Source organism: Pelodiscus sinensis, chromosome 8, assembly GCF_052426305.1.
Source record: "Pelodiscus sinensis isolate ZL-2025 chromosome 8, ASM5242630v1, whole genome shotgun sequence".
NCBI classification, from domain to species: Eukaryota; Metazoa; Chordata; order Testudines; family Trionychidae; genus Pelodiscus; species Pelodiscus sinensis.
This window is the reverse complement of record NC_143059.1, coordinates 75,083,882-75,105,905: the sequence shown is the minus strand read 5'-3', so window position 1 is coordinate 75,105,905 and position 22,024 is coordinate 75,083,882. Positions and strand designations below refer to the sequence as shown.

Sequence of the window (22,024 nt, the reverse complement as noted above, 5' to 3'; positions counted from 1 at the left end):
ATAATGCCTGTGTGTGCAATTATAAGCATGGACTTGTGTGGAAACTGAATATTTCCCTGCATGTGGTTGAGCATTGGGCAGAGCCGGGCCTATGGACATGCTAATCAGCGAGGCCCTGTGGGACAATGGCTCTCAATGGGCCAAGGACACACCTAAAGAATGAGGGTGACTCATACCTAAGGGCTACCAGCAGGCAACACAGGAATAAGGGGGACCAGGTGACCTGCGATAGCCAAGAAGAGGCCAGGAAGGAGGGATAAAGAGGCCATGTGGTCGACTCCATCTTGGTTCTCAGCTCAGCACTTCATCCCAGAGGCAGCACTGCAGGGATCGAAGAGCCCGAGAGACCTGTGAACCCATCCTGATCTAGGATGTGCAACAAGGACTTTTAAACCAGCAGCTGTAACATCTCTGCTAGAGCCTGCATCGAGGACTGGGAGATTCGGTGCATGTAATGTATTATTCCTTTAACAACCTCACTCTCAGGCTTTTCTTTCCTGTAATAATAAATCTTTAGATGTTAGATGCTAAAGGATTGGCCCAGCGTGATTTGTGGGTAAGGTCCAGAGGGTAAATTGACCAGGGATCTGTGGCTGGTTTCTTGGAACCGGACAGAACTTGTTCGGGGTAGGTGGGATTGGGTGTGTGATGGCGCGTTGGGGGTTCCCCGTCTCCTGCACCCCGAAATGGCACAAACAGACTGCACCAGCCAGTGGACTAGAGGAAGTTTATTGCCTCTCCAGGATACAGCACAGCACAGATGTAATCTGGTCCCAGAGCTGGGCTAGGATGCCTCAGGCCCCCTTGAGATGGGGGAGACTGGGCCCCTAAACTCCAGCCCCTTCCCCTAGGCTCTCCTCCATGCTCTCAGACAGCCAGCAGCCAACTAACTAACTTCCAGCCCTGCCCCCCAGCCAGGGCAGCATTCCACCTTCCTTTGTTCCTCTCCATGGGGGGTGTCTGGCCACTGGTTTGCATAGTGACTCATCCTGTTTTGCTGGGTCCTGGTACCCACGGCAGCCAGTGGGGGTTCCCCCAGAGCCAGCAGCATAGAAACCAGCCAGGTACCCCCACTACGTCACAGTTCTCCCCCCTCCGAGAGCGAACTGAGCAGGGTCACTCCGCTCGTGACCTAGGGAAGTTCGGTTCCTCTGCGTGGGAACCCGCCCTGGGGACATGGGTGCTCCCCTTGACTCGGACCGGCTGTGGCGAGGCCCCACATGAGCTGGCTTCCCTCTGTCCACTCGCTGCCCCGCTCCAGGGCGACTGGCACAGGCCTGTCCTCGGGGGTCACACCCACCCTTCCGCTGGCCTTGATCTCTGGCCAGGGTCTCTCGGGCCGGGGCCATGAGCCCAGTGAGCCTTCTCTGGAAAGCCAGGGCGGCTTCCACCCCCGATGCTCCATCCAGGGAGGACTTCCCCTCCCATAACTCTCTCAGCAAGCCCAGAGGGTCTATCTGGGGTAGAGACCCCCAAGCCGCTTTCTTACTGTCTTGGGCCTTCCCGCCCCTCTGGCAGGAGTCACAGGACCGGCAGTACCGCTGCACGGCTGTAAAGATTCCCGGCCAGTAGAAGTGTTGGAGCAGCCTCAGCCGGGTGCTCCGGATCCCCCGGTGGCCCCCAGCGGGGACGTCGTGGGCCAAATACAGCAGCTTGAGGCGATACTTTCGGGGGACGACCAGCTGCCGCTGGACCCTCCATGCCCTCACCTTCCTGGGGGGAAGCCATTCACGGAACAGGAGCCCACGCTCCCACAGGAATCTCTCCGGGCCACCTCTCCCCCGGGGCTGAGCTGCACGGAGGCCAGCCTGGTCCCTCAGCCTCTGCAAGGAGGGGTCTGCCTGCACCTCAGCTTGGAATTCAGCTGCTGAGGCAGGGATCGGGACCTGTCCCCCACCTCTGCCTAGGTCCGGAGTCCCAGCCTGGCTGGACCCCGTGTCCACTGGGATGGGACCCTGAGGACGCTGCCAGGAGTCCTTCCCTGGACCCACGTTGTCAGCCCCCCGCTGGCTCTGGCTCCGGGTAGTGACTAGAGCCCGCTGGGATTCCTGGGGCCACTCCTCTAGGTCATTCCCCATCAGCACCTCGGTGGGCAAGTGCGGGTGCACCCCCACTTCTTTGAGGCCTTCCTTCGTCCCCCATTTCAGATGCACCCGGGCTACAGGCACCTTAAACGGGGACCCGTCTATGCCCTTCAGGGTCAGCTGCACGTGGGGTAGTATCCGCTCTGGGGCCACTATGTCGGATCAGGCCAGAGTCACCTCCGCCCCCGTGTCCCAGAAGCCCGTCACCTTCCTACCATCCACCTCCAGGGGTATGAGGCACTCGCTCCGCAGGGGCCGTCCTGCCCCCACCCGGTACACGGAGAAATCCGCCTCCCGAGGGTCAGACCTCCCAGGGGAGGTGCACTGAGCATCCTTCCCTCCACTCTGAGCTGAGGTTTGCCTGCCAGCCCCTGCCTCTGGGGCAGCCTGCCCTTCCTCCCGCCCCAGCCAGTTAACCCTGGAAAGTCCCCAGTCCTGGGACCTGGTGCACTGAGCCCTCTTGTGGCCTTTTTGCCCACAGCGCTGGCAAGTTAGGCTTTGGGCTGTCTCTGTCCAGGGCCTGGCTGGTTCTCAGGGGTATCGATGACTGGTCCTGGTCCCTGGGGCTCGCCTCGGAGGTGTCTCTCTCCGTTGCTCAGCCGAGAACCGGTCTCTGCGCGATTCTCTTTCTCTCCGGAACTCCCGTTCACCCCCAGACCGGCTCTCCATGAACTCATCCGCCAATCTCCCGGCCTCCTGGGGGTTCTCTGGTCTCCGGTCCTTGAGCCACAGCCTCAGTTTGGGTGGGCACGCTTCATAGAGCTGCTCCATCATGACCAGCTTGAGCAGCTCCTCTGCAGTCTGGGCTCCGACTCCAGACACCCATTTCCGGCAGTATTGCCCCAGGCGGGCGGCCAGGTCCACATAGGTCTCCCGTGGCCCTTTCTGTACCCCCCGGAACTTCTTCCTGTACATCTCGGGGGTCAGCCCGAACTTGTGCAGCAGGGCCTCCTTGACTCGGTTGTAATCCCCTGGCTGTAGGTCCTCCAGCTGACTGAGCACTCCGGCCGCCTCCTGGTTCAGTGCGGGGACGAGCTCCTGCAGCCAGTCAGTTGGGGGAACCCGTTGCAGCCCACAGGCCCTCTCAAAGGAGCTGAGGAACCCGTCTATGTCGCCCATGTCCTTCAATTGGGCCACCATGAGCCTCTCCAAGCGTCTGGCAGTCCTGGGACCTTGGGGCCCATCCGCACTTGGCGCAGCCGGTGCCCCGCCGGTTCTCCGCTCTGCCATGGCCAGCTCATGCTGTCGCTGCCTCTCTTGATCTTGGCGCTCCTTCTCTCGGTCCTGGCGGTCCCTCTCTCGGTCCTGTACTTCCAATTCCCTGATCCGCAGCTGGATCTCCAGCCGCCGCAGCTCTGCTTGGCTGGCCCCTGCCCTAGATGGGCCGCAGCTTGCAGGCCTCCTGGGGGAAGCTGTCTCATCTCTCCGGTGAGTTCCAGCGCTCCTCCCCCTCTCTGAGCCTGACACACTCTCAGGGGGGGTCTGGCTGCTTCCCCTGGGGACAAGATCCTGGCCCTGTGGCTGGTCGTTCTCTTCTAGCTGAGCAATCAGCTGGGCCTTGGTTGCTTTCCACACAGGCAAGCCCCTCTCTCTGCACAGCCCCACCAGCTCTGCCTTCAAGAGTCGGGCGTAGGCCATCTGCCCACTGGGCCCCTCGGTGCAGACTCACCAGTCTAGTGCTGCAGCGCCCCATGATTCCCAGGAACCGCTTCGCTCTGTCTCCAGCACGCCTGGCTCCAGGGCTCTTGCTTCTACTGCGCCTTGTCGCTTGCCGCTGGAAGCTCCATCCACGGGGTGCAGTGCATCCCACTTCTGACACCAGTGTGATGGCGCATTGGGGGTTCCCCGTCTCCTGCACCCCGAAATGGCACAAACAGACTGCACCAGCCGGTGGACTAGAGGAAGTTTATTGCCTCTCCAGGATACAGCACAGCACAGATGTAATCTGGTCCCAGAGCTGAGCTAGGATGCCTCAGGCCCCCTTGAGATGGGGGAGACTGGGCCCCTAAACTCCAGCCCCTTCCCCTAGGCTCTCCTCCATGCTCTCAGACAGCCAGCAGCCAACTAACTAACTTCCAGCCCTGCCCCCCAGCCAGGGCAGCATTCCACCTTCCTTTGTTCCTCTCCATGGGGGGTGTCTGGACACTGGTTTGCATAGTGACTCATCCTGTTTTGCTGGGTCGTGGTACCCACAGCAGCCAGTGGGGGTTCCCCCAGAGCCAGCAGCATAGAAACCAGCCAGGTACCCCCACTACGTCACAGGGTGCTAGGACCCCCCACCTGTGTATAGGCCCGGGGCCATCTGGGGCACGGATATTGCTGGGGTGTCGGAGGGGTTTTGCTCGTGAGGCTTCAGGCAGGCTGCTGAAGCGCTCTGTGGGACTGGTTTGTGGCCGGTTTGGAAAGGTCACCAGTCTGGGGGCTGTAAGGAGCCCCGGATTTGAGCAATTCGCCCTGAGCGGACGCCCTCAGCTGTGCCCAGACATGGCCCGGTCAGTCACACCCACCTCCACCCACTCACGGCCCCACACCCAGCCCCGCCCCCCCACCTTCACCCGCTCACAGCTCTGACCCCCGCATCCACCCCATGGGAACCCGGCCCCACCTCCACCCACTCACGGCCCCACACCCAGCCTGGCCCCACCTCCATCCGCTCACGGCCCCACACCCAGCCCCGCCCTCCCACCTTCATCCGCTCACGGCTCCGACCCCCGCATCTGCCCCATGGGAACCCGGCCCCACCTCCACCCACTCACGGCCCCACACCCAGCCCAGCCCCACCTCCACCCACTCACGGCCCCACACCCAGCCCAGCCCCACCTCCATCCGCTCACGGCCCCACACCCAGCCCGGCCCCACCTCCACCCACTCACGGCCCCACACCCAGCCCGGCCCCACCTCCATCCGCTCACGGCCCCACACCCAGCCCGGCCCCACCTCCACCCACTCACGGCCCCACACCCAGCCCAGCCCCACCTCCATCCGCTCACGGCCCCACACCCAGCCCGGCCCCACCTCCACCCACTCACGGCCCCACACCCAGCCCGGCCCCACCTCCATCCGCTCACGGCCCTGACCGTGCAGCAACCAGCTGGCATAACCCACCATTCAGCACCATCAGCAACGTCCAGTCTCTCCAACACATCTAATACTGCTCCCCACCAACCCAGAACAGCTCAGCCCCGCAGTGCAACCTCCACAGCAGGGCCCCACTCCTCAGCCAAGACCCTGCCCAGCAAAGCCCCTTGGCTGGCTGTGGCCGGCCCCTGATTTCCTAGCAGGTCCACTCAGACTCCAGGTAGCCTCTGGCACCTGAGGGTGTTGGCTCCCTGGAGCCCCACCCCAAACCTAGCAAGTTCAGATGCGGCTCTTCGGAGAAGCCAAAGCCCAGGAGAGCCCCAGCCATCATAGAACCATAGACCCATAGAGCTGGAAGAGAACTCGGGGGTCATCGCGTCCAGCCCCCTGCCCAAGGCAGGACCAGTCCCAACTCAATCATCCCAGCCAGGGCTCTGTCAAGCTGGGACTTAAACACCTCTAGGGATGGAGACTCCACCCCCTCCCTACGGAACCCAGCCCAGGGCTTCCCCACCCTCCCAGTGAAACAGTTTTTCCTAATATCCAGCCTGGACCTCTCCCACCGCAACTTGAGCCCATTGCTCCTTGTTCTGCATCCGTCGCTGCGCCGCCCCAGCTGCGCCCTGCCTGACTGTCCCGCTGGGGCAGCCCAGTCTCACCTATTGGAGACAATCCAGGAGTAAACGCTTTTCTGGTTGGTGTCCACGGCCCCGTGGTTGTGCTGCAGGAAGCGCTCCTGGTGGCCATACGCCCTGATCACAGACAGCCCGGACACAGTCTCGCTGAAGTGGGAGTAGATGGGAGACCTGGTGATGGAATCCAGGCGTCTCAGCTGGCGGGAGGTGGCAACGTAGAAGTGCTGGGGCAGAGAAGCAGCTGTTACTGCAACATACACCCAGGCCTTCCCGCCCAGGGCAGGCAGCAGAGAGCCGGGCGTGGCTGCGGGCGCCATGGGGGAGGAGCAAGGCTGAGCTCTGCCGTCCCACTGCAAAGGACGTGCGCCGGACCCACTCACCAGCAGGAAGAAATAGGCGCCGGCCAGGGGGATGACGACGACAGCGAAGTAGGGGGTGGCCAGGCAGATCATGAGCAAGGTGCTGATGATGCCCAAGAAGCAGGCCAGCCAACTGCGGAAGGACATGGGGATGGTCTCATCCACAGTGAAGATATCCTGAGAAGGGATGGAGGAGAGGGGAGCTGCAGGCTCTGACCCCAGGCCCTGCGAGGCACGAAGAGGGACCTGCACACACTCGGGGGTTCTCGCAGCACCGCTGGCCAGCCCTGGGGTGCAGTGGCCAGACAGGGAAACTGACACAGAGACAGGAAGGGCCTTGCCTCCTGGGGAGGCCCCACCAAATTCATGGCTGTCAAAACATGCCACAAACCCTGAAACCTGGTCTGTCCCCGTGACGCCTGCACTGTCCCCGTGACGCCTGCACTGTCCCCGTGACGCCTGCACTGCCCCCGTGAATCCTGCACTGCCCCGTGACGCCTCCACTGCCCCCGTGACGCCTGCACTGCCCCCGTGAATCCTGCACTGCCCCGTGACGCCTGCACTGCCCCGTGACGCCTGCACTGCCCCCGTGATGCCTGCACTGCCCCGTGACGCCTGCACTGCCCCGTGACGCCTGCACTGCCCCCGTGAATCCTGCACTGCCCCGTGACGCCTGCACTGCACCCGTGACGCCTGCACTGCCCCCGTGAATCCTGCACTGCCCCGTGACGCCTGCACTGCCCCGTGACGCCTGCACTGCCCCCGTGAATCCTGCACTGCCCCGTGACGCCTGCACTGCCCCGTGACGCCTGCACTGCCCCCGTGAAACCTGCACTGCCCCGTGACGCCTGCACTTCCCCCGTGACGCCTGCACTTCCTCGTGACGCCTGCACTGCCCCGTGACGCCTGCACTGCCCCCGTGACGCCTGCACTGCCCCGTGACACCTGCACTGCCCCCGTGAATCCTGCTCTGTCCCCGTGACGCCTGCTCTGTCCCCGTGATGCCTGCACTGCCCCCGTGACGCCTGCACTGCCCCGTGACTCCTGTACTGCCCCCGTGACGCCTGCACTGTCCCCGTGACTCCTGCACTGCCCCGTGATGCCTGCACTGCCCCCGTGATGCCTGCACTGCCCCGTGACGCCTGCACTGTCCCCGTGACTCCTGCACTGCCCCGTGACGCCTGCATTGCCCCGTGACGCCTGCATTGCCCCGTGACGCCAGCACTGCCCCCGTGACGCCTGCACTGCCCCCGTGACGGCTGCACTGCCCCCGTGACGCCAGGACTGCCCCCGTGATGCCTACACTGCCCCTGTGAAGCCTGCACTGCCCCCGTGATGCCTGCACTGTACCCGTGACGCCTGCACTGCCCCGTGACGCCTGCACTGCCCCCGTGATGCCTGCACTGCCCCCGTGACACCAGCACTGCCCCCGTGACGCCTGCACTGCCCCCGTGACGCCAGGACTGCCCCCGTGATGCCTACACTGCCCCCGTGACGCCTGCACTGCCCACGTGACACTTGCACTGTCCCCGTGACGCCTGCACTGCCCCGTGACGCCAGGACTGCCCCCGTGACGCCAGGACTGTCCCCGTGACGCCTGCACTGTCCCCGTGACGCCTGCATTGCCCCCGTGACGCCAGGACTGCCCCCGTGATGCCTGCACTGCCCCCGTGACGCCTGCACTGCCCCGTGACGCCAGGACTGCCCCCGTGAGACCTGCACTGTCCCCGTGACGCCTGCACTGCCCCGTGACGCCAGGACTGCCCCCGTGAGACCTGCACTGCCCCGTGACGCCTGCACTGCCCCCGTGACTCCTGCACTGTCCCCGTGATGCCTGCACTGCCCCCATGACTCCTGCACTGTCCCCGTGACGCCTGCACTGCTCCCGTGATGCCTGCACTGTCCCCGTGACGCCTGCACTGCTCCCGTGATGCCTGCACTGCCCCCGTGACTCCTGCACTGTCCCCGTGACGCCTGTATTGCCCCCGTGACGCCAGTACTGCCCCTGTGACGCCTGCACTGCCCCCTGATGCCAGGACTGCCCCTGTGAGACCTGCACTGTCCCCGTGACGCCTGCACTGCCCCGTGACACCTGCACTGCCCCCGTGACTCCTGCACTGTCCCCGTGATGCCTGCACTGCCCCCATGACTCCTGCACTGTCCCCGTGACGCCTGCACTGCCCCCGTGACGCCTGCACTGCCCCCGTGATGCCTGCACTGCTCCGTGACACCTGCACTGTCCCCGTGACGCCTGCACTGCCCCCGTGACGGCTGCACTGCCCCGTGACGCCAGGACTGCCCCCGTGACGCCTACACTGCCCCTATGAAACCTGCACTGCCGCCGTGACGCCTGCACTGTCCCCGTGATGCCTGCACTGCCCACATGATGCCTGCACTGCCCCGTGACGCCTGCACTGCCCCGTGACACCTGCACTGTCCCCGTGACGCCTGCACTGCCCCGTGACGCCTGCACTGCCCCCGTGACTCCTGCACTGTCCCCGTGACGCCTGTATTGCCCCCGTGATGCCTGCACTGCCCCCGTGATGCCTGCACTGCCCCGTGACGCCAGGACTGCCCCTGTGAGACCTGCACTGTCCCCGTGACGCCTGCACTGCCCCGTGACTCCTGCACTGCCCCTGTGACTCCTGCACTGTCCCCGTGGTGCCTGCACTGCCCCCATGACTCCTGCACTGTCCCCGTGACGCCTGCACTGCCCCCGTGATGCCTGCACTGCCCCCGTGATGCCTGCACTGTTCCCGTGACGCCTGCACTGCTCCATGACGCCTGCACTGTCCCCGTGACGCCTGCACTGCCCCCGTGACGCCAGGACTGCCCCCGTGACACCTGCACTGCCCCCGTGATGCCAGGACTGCCCCCGTGATGCCAGGACTGCCCCCGTGACGCCCCCGTGACGCCTGCACTGCCCCTGTGACGCCTACACTGCCCCCGTGATGCCTGCACTGCCCCCGTGACGCCTGCACTGCCCCCGTGATGCCTGGGCTGCCCCGTGACGCCTGCACTGCCCCCGTGACGCCTACACTGCCCCCGTGACGCCAGCACTGCCCCCGTGACGCCAGCACTGTCCCCGTGACGCCTGGACTGCCCCGTGACGCCTGGACTTTTGGGTGCTTTTACCCTGTACTCCACAAATTCCACAGGGAAAACCAGCGTTTCTCAAGTTTGGGGTGCTGAGCCGAGAGAGCTGCAGGAGGTTTGCCGCATGGCCACCCGCATTCCAGAGCTCTCTGGAGAGCGGTGGCTGCTGAGGGCCCAGCTCTGCAGGCAGTAGCATGGGCGTAAGAGTGGCCATACCACACAGCAAACTGCTCTTATTTCTGAGCTGCAGCTGGCAGTGGCTCTGTCTTCGGAGCTGGGCTCCTGGCCAGCAGCCGCTGCTCTCCAGCTGCCTGTGCTGAAGGCTGCACTGCCACCAGCAGCAGTGCAGAAGTGAGGGTAGCAGTACCGCAGCCTCCCCTACAATAATGGTAGTGACGCCACCCCACAATCCACTTTTGGGTCAGGATCCCTACAACTGCAACACCGGGACATTTCCAATTGACGGCGCTGACAACATGAACGTTACTATTTTAAAAATCCTATGACCGGGAAATTGACCAAAGTGGATCATGAATTTGGTAGGGCCCTACTCATGGGGCATGCTGGCCCCTGACTTCCAGTTCCTCGTGTTCTAACCATTAGACCCTACGCCCTCCCAGATCTGAGAATAGGACCCCGGAGTCAGAGCTCTCAGTGCCCCCCAGCTCTAACCCTTAGACCCCACTCCTCCTCTAGCTCTTCATGATTAAAGCTTAGTCAGGTGCCTACTTCAGACCCACCTTGTGCACATCACAAAGCCCAGCTGAAACCTGATCAAATGCTGCTACTCGCGGTGCTGACCGCACAGTGGGCCTTTTGGGGAAGGCGTTATGTCTCCATCAGCAGAGGAACTCCTGCCCCTCACCCCACCGGGATGCGTGTCCCTAAGATAAAGCTATTGGCACTACAGCAAGAAACGTGCCCACGAAATACCTGGAGCCAGGGCCGTCCCTCCCCAGCCCCAGCCCTGCCAGAGCGCCCACCATGAGCACGCACCTTGGCAAACCTGTTGACAATGCGACCCGTCGGGGTCGTGTCGAAGAAGCTCATAGGCACGCGCAAGATATTGCTGAGCAGCTCTTGGTGCAGCGTGCGGGATGCCCGGACGGCACCGCGGGCGGCCAGGAGGGCTCCGGCCAGCAGGAAAGCAGCTGGAAGGCAGCACGGCCAATTAGAGTTGGGCTCACGGGATCTGAGCCGCACACGGCCGTCGGGCGCTGCTGGGCTGCAACCAGTCAGCTCCCAGGGACGCCTTGGCCGAGAGGTCTGCTCCCAGCTCCAAGCCCTCCCGCTCCTCGCTCCTCGGGGACACCCTGGGCCTTGTCAAACTGGCCGGGGGTCCCGCCAGCCCGTGGCCACGGGGGGTCCCCGACTTACCCTGCGCCAGGCCCAGTGCCCCAAAGACCCCGATGCGCATGTCGCGCTGAGCGGCGGGGTAGCTCTGGTTCCTGTCCCACAGCGCGTCCTCGGTCCAGTCGCTCAGCCACAGGCTGTACCCCATGAAGGCGGCGTATTGAGCAACGTAGGCGATGAAAACCGAGACGGAGAATCCCCAGCCAATGGCGCGCAAGTACCGCAGGTACAGGGAGAACTTCACCTGCAGAGCAGCACAGCCCGTCGCGGCTTCCCACCGACATGGGACCGGCAGGCCCCCACTTCCGCCCCTCCCTACGCAGCGGTGCCCGGCCCCCCCGCGCCCTCCCCGCACAGTGCTGCCCGGCCCCCTGCACTGTGCCCATCCCCCCGCGCCCTCCCCACACAGCGCTGCCCAGCCCCCCACGCCCTCCCCACACAGCGCTGCCCAGCCCCCCACGCCCTCCCCACACAGCGCTGCCCGGCCCCCGCGCCCTCCCCACACAGTGCTGCCCAGCCCCCCACGCCCTCCCCACACAGCGCTGCCCAGCCCCCCACGCCCTCCCCACACAGCGCTGCCCAGCCCCCCACGCCCTCCCCACACAGCGCTGCCCGGCTCCCGCGCCCTCCCCACACAGTGCTGCCCAGCCCCCCACGCCCTCCCCACACAGCGCTGCCCGGCCCCCGCGCCCTCCCCACACAGTGCTGCCCAGCCCCCCACGCCCTCCCCACACAGCGCTGCCCGGCCCCCGCGCCCTCCCCACACAGCGCTGCCCGGCCCCCGTGCCCTCCCCACACAGTGCTGCCCAGCCCCCTGCACTGTCCAGCCCCCCGTGCCCTCTCCACACAGCACTGCCCTGCCCCCTGCACTGCCCAGCCCCCCACGCCCTCCCCACACAGCGCTGCCCGGCTCCCGCGCCCTCCCCACACAGCACTGCCCTGCCCCCTGCACTGCCCAGCCCCCCACGCCCTCCCCACACAGCGCTGCCCGGCCCCCGCGCCCTCCCCACACAGTGCTGCCCTGCCCCCTGCACTGCCCAGCCCCCCACGCCCTCCCCACACAGCGCTGCCCGGCCCCCGCGCCCTCCCCACACAGTGCTGCCCAGCCCCCTGCACTGTCCAGCCCCCCGTGCCCTCTCCACACAGCACTGCCCTGCCCCCTGCACTGCCCACCCTCCCACGCCCTCCTCACACAGAAACACCCAGCCCCCCACCACTCTCCCCACAGAGAAACACCCTGCCCCCTCACAGCACCACCTCCCCCAGCCCTAGCCAGAACGGCCTGCCCACCCTGCCCTCCCCAGCTGGCACCCCCTCTCTGGACACAGCCCCAGCCGCCCCCTCCACGGTTCCCTTTCCGCAAGGGCAGGGTGATGCGATGCGGCAGCAAAGCTGGAAACCTTCCCTCACCTTCCCCATCTCCATGGCCTCCTTCTCAATGAGCCTCTGCCCTGCCACCTCCTTCGCAGGCTGCCTGCCACTGGGCCTCTCCGGCCCAGCCTGCTGGGCCTCTCGCAGGGACTTGGTGCTGCAGGTGCTGAGGCTGCAAGAGGACGAGCGATGGGATGTCTTTGGGGGGGTTCTGCTTCGCTCTGCATGGAGCCTCCTGCTCCAGAACCCTGGCTGTGCCGGCGACTGACAGAGACCGGTCTGGGACCCCCTGGCTGTGCCGGCGACTGCCAGAGACCGGCCTGGGACCCCCTGGCTGTGCCGGCGACTGACAGAGACCGGCCTGGGACCCCCTGGCTGTGCCGGCGACTGACAGAGACCAGCCTGGGACCCCCTGGCTGTGCCGGCGACTGCCAGAGACCGGCCTGGGACCCCCTGGCTGTGCCGGCGACTGCCAGAGACCGGCCTGGGACCCTCTGGCTGTGCCGGCGACTGACAGAGACCAGCCTGGGACCCCCTAGCTGTGCCGGCGACTGACAGAGACCAGCCTGGGACCCCCTGGCTGTGCCGGCGACTGACAGAGACCAGCCTGGGACCCCCTGGCTGTGCTGGCGACTGCCAGGAACCACCCCTGGGATCCCCTGGCTGTGCCGGCGACTGACAGAGACCGGTCTGGGACCCCCTGGCTGTGCTGGCGACTGCCAGAGACCGGCCTGGGATCCCCTGGCTGTGCCGGCGACTGACAGAGACCGGTCTGGGACCCCCTGGCTGTGCTGGCGACTGCCAGAGACCGGTCTGGGACCCCCTGGCTGTGCCGGCGACTGACAGAGACCGGCCTGGGACCCCCTGGCTGTGCCGGCGACTGACAGAGACCGGTCTGGGACCCCCTGGCTGTGCCGGCGACTGCCAGAGACCGGTCTGGGACCCCCTGGCTGTGCCGGCGACTGCCAGAGACCGGCCTGGAACCCCCTGGCTGTGCCGGCGACTGACAGAGACCGGTCTGGGACCCCCTGGCTGTGCCGGCGACTGACAGAGACCGGTCTGGGACCCCCTGGCTGTGCCGGCGACTGCCAGAGACCGGCCTGGGACCCCCTGGCTGTGCCGGCGACTGACAGAGACCGGTCTGGGACCCCCTGGCTGTGCCGGCGACTGCCAGAGACTGGCCTGGGACCCCCTGGCTGTGCTGGCGACTGCCAGGAACCACCCCTGGGACCTCCTGGCTGTGCCGGCGACTGCCAGAGACGGGCCTGGGACCCCCTGGCTGTGCCGGCGACTGCCAGAGACCGGTCTGGGACCCCCTGGCTGTGCCGGCGACTGACAGAGACCGGCCTGGGACCCCCTGGCTGTGCCGGCGACTGACAGAGACCGGCCTGGGACCCCCTGGCTGTGCCGGCGACTGCCAGAGACCGGTCTGGGACCCCCTGGCTGTGCCGGCGACTGCCAGAGACCAGTCTGGGACCCCCTGGCTGTGCCGGCGACTGCCAGAGACCGGTCTGGGACCCCCTGGCTGTGCCGGCGACTGCCAGAGACCGGCCTGGAACCCCCTGGCTGTGCCGGCGACTGCCAGAGACCGGCCTGGAACCCCCTGGCTGTGCCGGCGACTGCCAGAGACCGGCCTGGAACCCCCTGGCTGTGCCGGCGACTGCCAGAGACCGGCCTGGGACCCCCTGGCTGTGCCGGCGACTGCCAGAGACCGGACTGGGACCCCCTGGCTGTGCCGGCGACTGCCAGAGACCGGACTGGGACCCCCTGGCTGTGCCGGCGACTGCCAGAGATCGGCCTGGGACCCTCTGGCTGTGCCGGCGACTGACAGAGACCGGCCTGGGACCCCCTGGCTGTGCCGGCGACTGCCAGAGACCGGTCTGGGACCCCCTGGCTGTGCCGGCGACTGACAGAGACCGGCCTGGAACCCCCTGGCTGTGCCGGCGACTGCCAGAGACCGGCCTGGAACCCCCTGGCTGTGCCGGCGACTGCCAGAGACCAGCCTGGGACCCCCTGGCTGTGCCGGCGACTGCCAGAGACCGGACTGGGACCCCCTGGCTGTGCCGGCGACTGCCAGAGATCGGCCTGGGACCCTCTGGCTGTGCCGGCGACTGCCAGAGACGGGCCTGGGACCCCCTGGCTGTGCCGGCGACTGCCAGAGACCGGCCTGGGACCCCCTGGCTGTGCCGGCGACTGCCAGAGACCGGTCTGGGACCCCCTGGCTGTGCCGGCGACTGACAGAGACCGGTCTGGGACCCCCTGGCTGTGCCGGCGACTGCCAGAGACGGGCCTGGGACCCCCTGGCTGTGCCGGCGACTGACAGAGACCGGCCTGGGACCCCCTGGCTGTGCCGGCGACTGCCAGAGACGGGCCTGGGACCCCCTGGCTGTGCCGGCGACTGCCAGAGACCGGCCTGGGACCCCCTGGCTGTGCCGGCGACTGCCAGAGACCGGCCTGGGACCCCCTGGCTGTGCCGGCGACTGCCAGAGACCGGCCTGGGACCCCCTGGCTGTGCCGGCGACTGCCAGGAACCACCCCTGGGACCCCCTGGCTGTGCCGGCGACTGCCAGAGACCGGCCTGGGACCCTCTGGCTGTGCCGGCGACTGCCAGAGACCGGCCTGGGACCCCCTGGCTGTGCCGGCGACTGCCAGAGACCGGCCTGGGACCCCCTGGCTGTGCCGGCGACTGCCAGGAACCACCCCTGGGACCCCCTGGCTGTGCCGGCGACTGCCAGAGACCGGCCTGGGACCCCCTGGCTGTGCCGGCGACTGCCAGAGACCGGCCTGGGACCCCCTGGCTGTGCCGGCGACTGCCAGAGACCGGCCTGGGACCCCCTGGCTGTGCCGGCGACTGCCAGGAACCACCCCTGGGACCCCCTGGCTGTGCCGGCGACTGCCAGAGACCGGCCTGGGACCCTCTGGCTGTGCCGGCGACTGCCAGAGACCGGCCTGGGACCCCCTGGCTGTGCCGGCGACTGCCAGAGACCGGCCTGGGACCCCCTGGCTGTGCCGGCGACTGCCAGGAACCACCCCTGGGACCCCCTGGCTGTGCCGGCGACTGCCAGAGACCGGCCTGGGACCCCCTGGCTGTGCCGGCGACTGCCAGAGACCGGCCTGGGACCCCCTGGCTGTGCCGGCGACTGGCAGAGACCAGCCTGGGACCCCCTGGCTGTGCCGGCGACTGCCAGGAACCACCCCTGGGACCCCCTGGCTGTGCCGGCGATTGGCAGAGACCAGCCTGGGACCCCCTGGCTGTGCCGGCGATTGGCAGAGACCAGCCTGGGACCTCCTGGCTGTGCCGGCGACTGCCAGAGACCAGCCTGGGACCCCCTGGCTGTGCCGGCGATTGGCAGAGACCAGCCTGGGACCTCCTGGCTGTGCCGGCGACTGCCAGAGACCGGCCTGGGACCCCCTGGCTGTGCCGACGACTGCCAGAGACCGGCCTGGGACCCCCTGGCTGTGCCGGCGACTGCCAGAGACCGGCCTGGGACCCCCTGGCTGTGCCGGCGACTGCCAGAGACCGGCCTGGGACCTCCTGGCTGTGCCGGCGACTGCCAGAGACCGGCCTGGGACCCCCTGGCTGTGCCGGCGACTGCCAGAGACCGGCCTGGGACCCCCTGGCTGTGCCGGCGACTGCGAGGGACCAAGCTTGGACCTACTGGCTTTGGCAGGAGAAACATGGAAACTCCTCCCTGAGCCCAGTACTGTCCCCGCGTCCTGCTAATCCAGGCCTCCGCCCTCCTCCAGACACGCTTGCCCCCCAGGGAGTTCCGGCCTCGGGCTGCTCTGTGACATGGGGGAAGAGCTGAGTGCCTGCGAGTTGCCTGTCGGACCAGAGGGGAAGCCGTTCCGCAGCCCGCTCTGCCCTGTGCATGGGGGGAGACAGCCAGAGGGACCTCGCCCAGCCCGGGCCGAGGGCCCCACATGCCCCACGGGCTCCAGAGACCAGGGCAGGGCAGATGCTCACACAGAGCTGGGTGGGCAGGAGAGCTGATGGCTGGGGACAGGACCCACCTGCGGCTGAACCCTCTCTTCTGGAGGCTGGCCTCTCTTCTCAGGGTCATGGTGACTATGTCGCTTGGCACTTCCTCCGGACTAGCCTCCGGGACCTCGTCCAACTCCTCTGCCGCCCACGCTGAGCAGTAGACACGGGCGTTAGGAGCTGCCCGGCTGGAGGCGGCTTTAGGCGCTGGCCAGGGACCAGCACACGGCTCCTGGGCTGTCCTCCCACCCAGCAGTGCCCCACGGGGCCATGCCTTGCCACATGTACTGACGTGTGCATGGGGCCCGTGGCGCTGGCGTGCCCCCAGGCCGGATGGGGATGGACGGCCGGGGCGCGAAGGGCTCTTGAACAATGTCGGGCTGGAGCGGACCCTGGCACCGAACAGCAGGGAGAGGGGATTCCCAGCCCTGCGCAGGGGCCATGGCCTGCCAAGCTCCTTCGCTGCCAGGAGACGGGTCCAAGCTCTCGCCCTGCTGTGGATGCCTCTGTTGGGGATGGGGCCTGGGGCCAGGCAGCCCCCGCTGTGAGCTGGAGGGGACCCCGTGCCCTTGGAGGAAGAGGGCAATGTTCCCTAGGCGGAACTGTCCCGTGCCTCTGCCCCCCCGGACAGCCCAGAGCGGGTTTCGGGCTTCGCTGGACTGCGCGGTGAGCTAAGCCACATGGGGCAGGCCCAGGCCGCACCAAGCACAGGCCCCAGCTGCAGCCTGGGGCTTGGCCAAGCTGAATGGGGAAGAAGAGACACGCTCTGGGGCCAGTTTCCGTGGGACAGACGCCTGGGTCCCTGCAGAGCCCCGGGCTCCGGCCGCCGCCTGATCCGCAGCCGGCCTGGGTCCCTGCAGGGCCCCGGGCTCCGGCCGCCGCCTGATCCGCAGCCGGCCTGGGTCCCTGCAGGGCCCCGGGCTCCGGCCGCCGCCTGATCCGCAGCCGGCCTGGGTCCCTGCAGGGCCACGGGCTCCGGCCGCCGCCTGATCCGCAGCCGGCCTGGGTCCCTGCAGGGCCCCGGGCTCCGGCCGCCGCCTGATCCGCAGCCAGCCTGGGTCCCTGCAGGGCCCCGGGCTCCGGCCGCCGCCTGATCCGCAGCCGGCCTGGGTCCCTGCAGAGCCACGGGCTCCGGCCGCCGCCTGATCCGCAGCCGGCCTGGGTCCCTGCAGGGCCACGGGCTCCGGCCGCCGCCTGATCCGTAGCCGGCCTGGGTCCCTGCAGAGCCACGGGCTCCGGCCGCCGCCTGATCCGCAGCCGGCCTGGGTCCCTGCAGGGCCACGGGCTCCGGCCGCCGCCTGATCCGTAGCCGGCCTGGGTCCCTGCAGAGCCACGGGCTCCGGCCGCCGCCTGATCCGCAGCCGGCCTGGGTCCCTGCAGGGCCACGGGCTCCGGCCGCCGCCTGATCCGCAGCCGGCCTGGGTCCCTGCAGGGCCACGGGCTCCGGCCGCCGCCTGATCCGCAGCCGGCCTGGGTCCCTGCAGGGCCACGGGCTCCGGCCGCCGCCTGATCTGCAGCCGGCCTGGGTCCCTGCAGGGCCCCGGGCTCCGGCCGCCGCCTGATCCGCAGCCGGCCTGGGTCCCTGCAGAGCCCCGGGCTCCGGCCGCCGCCTGATCCGCAGCCGGCCTGGGTCCCTGCAGAGCCCCGGGCTCCGGCCGCCGCCTGATCCGCAGCCGGCCTGGGTCCCTGCAGGGCCACGGGCTCCGGCCGCCGCCTGATCCGCAGCCGGCCTGGGTCCCTGCAGAGCCACGGGCTCCGGCCGCCGCCTGATCCGCAGCCGGCCTGGGTCCCTGCAGGGCCCCGGGCTCCGGCCGCCGCCTGATCCGTAGCCGGCCTGGGTCCCTGCAGAGCCACGGGCTCCGGCCGCCGCCTGATCCGCAGCCGGCCTGGGTCCCTGCAGGGCCACGGGCTCCGGCCGCCGCCTGATCCGTAGCCGGCCTGGGTCCCTGCAGAGCCACGGGCTCCGGCCGCCGCCTGATCCGCAGCCGGCCTGGGTCCCTGCAGAGCCACGGGCTCCGGCCGCCGCCTGATCCGTAGCCGGCCTGGGTCCCTGCAGGGCCACGGGCTCCGGCCGCCGCCTGATCCGCAGCCGGCCTGGGTCCCTGCAGGGCCACGGGCTCCGGCCGCCGCCTGATCCGCAGCCGGCCTGGGTCCCTGCAGAGCCCCGGGCTCCGGCCGCCGCCTGATCCGCAGCCGGCCTGGGTCCCTGCAGAGCCCCGGGCTCCGGCCGCCGCCTGATCCGCAGCCGGCCTGGGTCCCTGCAGGGCCACGGGCTCCGGCCGCCGCCTGATCCGCAGCCGGCCTGGGTCCCTGCAGAGCCACGGGCTCCGGCCGCCGCCTGATCCGCAGCCGGCCTGGGTCCCTGCAGGGCCCCGGGCTCCGGCCGCCGCCTGATCCGTAGCCGGCCTGGGTCCCTGCAGAGCCACGGGCTCCGGCCGCCGCCTGATCCGCAGCCGGCCTGGGTCCCTGCAGGGCCACGGGCTCCGGCCGCCGCCTGATCCGTAGCCGGCCTGGGTCCCTGCAGAGCCACGGGCTCCGGCCGCCGCCTGATCCGCAGCCGGCCTGGGTCCCTGCAGAGCCACGGGCTCCGGCCGCCGCCTGATCCGTAGCCGGCCTGGGTCCCTGCAGGGCCACGGGCTCCGGCCGCCGCCTGATCCGCAGCCGGCCTGGGTCCCTGCAGGGCCACGGGCTCCGGCCGCCGCCTGATCCGCAGCCGGCCTGGGTCCCTGCAGAGCCCCGGGCTCCGGCCGCCGCCTGATCCGCAGCCGGCCTGGGTCCCTGCAGGGCCCCGGGCTCCGGCTGCCGCCTGATCCGCAGCTGGCCTGGGTCCCTGCAGGGCCCCGGGCTCCGGCCGCCGCCTGATCCGCAGCCGGCCTGGGTCCCTGCAGAGCCACGGGCTCCGGCCGCCGCCTGATCCGCAGCCGGCCTGGGTCCCTGCAGAGCCACGGGCTCCGGCCGCCGCCTGATCCGCAGCCGGCCTGGGTCCCTGCAGAGCCACGGGCTCCGGCCGCCGCCTGATCTGGAGACCAGACTGACAGTCCCGCCGGGCTCAGGGCAGCACTGGCTGTGTTGCTGGTGCTCCGGGAGGCGGAGAAGGGCAGAAACAGACCCGAGCTCTCTCGTCCCCCGACACGAGGAATACGAATCACACCAGCAGCCATGGGGGACCTGCCCAGGCCCCTGTGGGAAGCTGAGCCTGAGCCCAGCACATGCCCCCGTACCTGTGGCCTCCCCCTCGGGGGCGCTCCCCTCTTGGCTCCCATATGTGCTGAGGAGCTGAGCGAAGGTCCCCCCATTAGCCAGCAAGGTGCCATAGGAGCCCTGTTCAGACACCGCACCGGCCACCAGCACCACAATCTCATCCGTCCTTGGCAGGAAGCTGACGCTGTGAGTCACCAGGATCCGGGTCTGCAGCGGAGAACGGCCCCGAGGTTACAGGGTACAATGGGGCAGGACCCCCTGCTCCTGGTGGGAAACAAATGCACCCCCACCCCCACCTGGGGACCCGCCCCCAGGCCCTCCCCCACCTGGGGACCCACCCCCCAGGCCCTCCCCCACCTGGGGACCCGCCCCCCCAGGCCCTCCCCCACCTGGGGACCCGCCCCCCAGGCCCTCCCCCACCTGGGGACCCGCCCCCCAGGCCCTCCCCCACCTGGGGACCCGCCCCCCCAGGCCCTCCTCCACCTGGGGACCCGCCCCCCAGGCCCTCCCCCACCTGGGGACCCGCCCCCCAGGCCCTCCCCCACCTGGGGACCCGCCCCCCCAGGCCCTCCCTCACCCCCACCTGAGGACCTGCCCCCAGGCCCTCCCCACTCGTGGCTGGGGACCCGCCCCCAGGTCCTCCCTCTGCCACCCCCACCTAGGGACCCACCCCCAGGCCCTCCCTCCCCCTCCCCCACCTGGGGACCCGCCCCTAGGCCCCCCCCGTCTGGGGATGTGTGGGGCCCCCTTCACTCACCCCCACCTGCCAGATTCCCCCTTGCTGCTCCCTGCAGTGGGGTCTGTCCACACTACCCCCCTAGTTCGAACGAGGGTGGTTAATGTAGGCAACCGGAGTTGCAAATGAAGCCCGGGATTTGAATTTCCCGGGGGTTCATTTGCATGTTGCCGGGCACCGCCATTTTTAAATCCCTGTTAGTGCAGACTCTGTGCCTGCGGCTCCACGCGGCTCCACGCGACTACACGCGGCTCCACGCGGCTTCACACGACTACACGCGGGCACACACGGCCGCACACGACTCCACGCGGCTCCACGCGGCTCCACGCGACTACACGTGGCCACACGCGACTCCACGCGGCCACACGCAGCTCCACGCGACTCCACGCGGCTCCACGCGGCTACACGCGGCTACACGCGACTACACGCGGCACGGACTAGGCAGTTCAGACTAGGCTTCCTATCCGGACTATCGGCACGCCTCGTTCCACATTCCACGAGTAAGGGTCGTTCGGCCGAGGGTGGGAGTGTAGACAGACCCGTGCAGAGCCCGGAGCGGCTCCCACTGCCAAGAGCCGGCCTCCCGTCCTGAGAGCCCTGAGCGCTGCCGGGCCGCAGAGGGGCTGCTCCAGGCTCAGCCCCGCTCTCACCTTGTCCCGCAGCAGCCCCTCGGGCCCCAGCACCCCGTCGAAGAGCAGCCGGCCCACGTGGGCGTCCACAGCCGACAGGGGGTCGTCCAGCAGGTAGATCTCGGCCTGGCTGTACACGGCCCTGGCCAGGCTCACCCGCTGCTTCTGGCCCCCGCTCAGGTTGATGCCCTGCCGGGGAGAGAGGGCGCGGGTGAACCCTGCAGCCTGGCCCACCTGCCTGTGCCCCACACCGCCCCCCAGCGTCACCGGCTCCCTGCCCCACACCGCCCCCCAGCGTCACCGCTCCCCGCATTCCTATCCTACCTGTCCCTGCCCCACGCTGCCCCCAGCGTCACCGGCTCCCTGCCCCACACCGCCCCCAGCGTCACCGCTCCCCGCATTCCTATCCTACCTGTCCCTGCCCCACACCGCCCCCAGCGTCACCGCTCCCCGCATTCCTATCCTACCTGTCCCTGCCCCACACTGCCCCCAGCGTCACCGGCTCCCTGCCCCACACCGCCCCCAGCGTCACCGCTCCCCGCATTCCTATCCTACCTGTCCCTGCCCCACACCACACCCCAGCGTCACCGCTCCCCACGTTCCTATCCTACCTGTCCCTGCCCCACACCGCCCCCCAGCGTCACCGGCTCCCTGCCCCACACCGCCCCCCAGCGTCACCGCTCCCCGCATTCCTATCCTACCTGTCCCTGCCCCACACTGCCCCCAGCGTCACCAGCTCCCTGCCCCACACCGCGCCCCAGCGTCACCGGGTCCCTGCCCCACACTGCCCCCAGCGTCACCAGCTCCCTGCCCCACAGCGCTCCCCAGCGTCACCGGCTCCCTGCCCCACACCGCCCCCCAGCGTCACCGCTCCCCACGTTCCTATCCTACCTGTCCCTGCCCCACACCGCCCCCCAGCGTCACCGGCTCCCTGCCCCAGACCGCCCCCCAGCGTCACCGCTCCCCACGTTCCTATCCTACCTGTCCCTGCCCCACACCACCCCCCAGCGTCACCGGCTCCCTGCCCCACACCGCCCCCCAGCATCACCGCTCCCCACGTTCCTATCCTACCTGTCCCTGCCCCACACCGCCCCCCAGCGTCACCGGCTCCCTGCCCCACAGCGCGCCCCAGCGTCACCGCTCCCTGCATTCCTATCCTACCTGTCCCTGCCCCGCACCGCCCCCAGCGTCACCGCTCCCCGCATTCCTATCCTACCTGTCCCTGCCCCACACCGCCCCCAGCGTCACCGCTCCCCGCATTCCTATCCTACCTGTCCCTGCCCCACACCACCCCCCAGCGTCACCGGCTCCCTGCCCCACACTGGCCCCAGCGTCACCGCTCCCCGCATTCCCATCCTACCTGTCCCTGCCCCCCCAACCCTCCCACCATCACCGCTCCCTGCACCCCCATTCTACCTTTCCCTGCCCCACACTGCCCCCCATCACTGCTCCCCACACCCCCACACCTGTCCGTGCCCCACACCGCCCCCCAGCATCACT

At 68.7% G+C, this 22,024-nt stretch overlaps 1 protein-coding gene across 3 annotated transcripts in view; it reads right to left on the bottom strand.

The window, feature by feature from the left end:
* The window catches only part of ABCC2 (ATP binding cassette subfamily C member 2), a 99,573-nt gene that overhangs the window by 20,875 nt on the left and 56,674 nt on the right, over nt 1-22,024 (bottom strand). The window contains exons 18-27 of one of the 3 annotated variants that reach the window (XM_089780326.1): nt 20,546-20,713; nt 19,917-19,976; nt 19,180-19,366; nt 15,991-16,111; nt 12,016-12,148; nt 10,630-10,849; nt 10,249-10,403; nt 6,178-6,333; nt 5,822-6,021; nt 3,650-3,936 (exon numbers count right to left, since the gene is read on the bottom strand). In XM_089780326.1, the coding sequence (XP_089636452.1) occupies nt 3,750-3,936; nt 5,822-6,021; nt 6,178-6,333; nt 10,249-10,403; nt 10,630-10,849; nt 12,016-12,148; nt 15,991-16,111; nt 19,180-19,366; nt 19,917-19,976; nt 20,546-20,713 (1,587 nt within the window). In that variant the 3' untranslated portion in view covers nt 3,650-3,749. Of the gene's footprint in view, nt 1-3,649; nt 3,937-5,821; nt 6,022-6,177; nt 6,334-10,248; nt 10,404-10,629; nt 10,850-12,015; nt 12,149-15,990; nt 16,112-19,179; nt 19,367-19,916; nt 19,977-20,545; nt 20,714-22,024 lie in introns of those variants that run through there. The other 2 variants (XM_089780324.1, XM_089780325.1) reach the window with 2 other exon arrangements.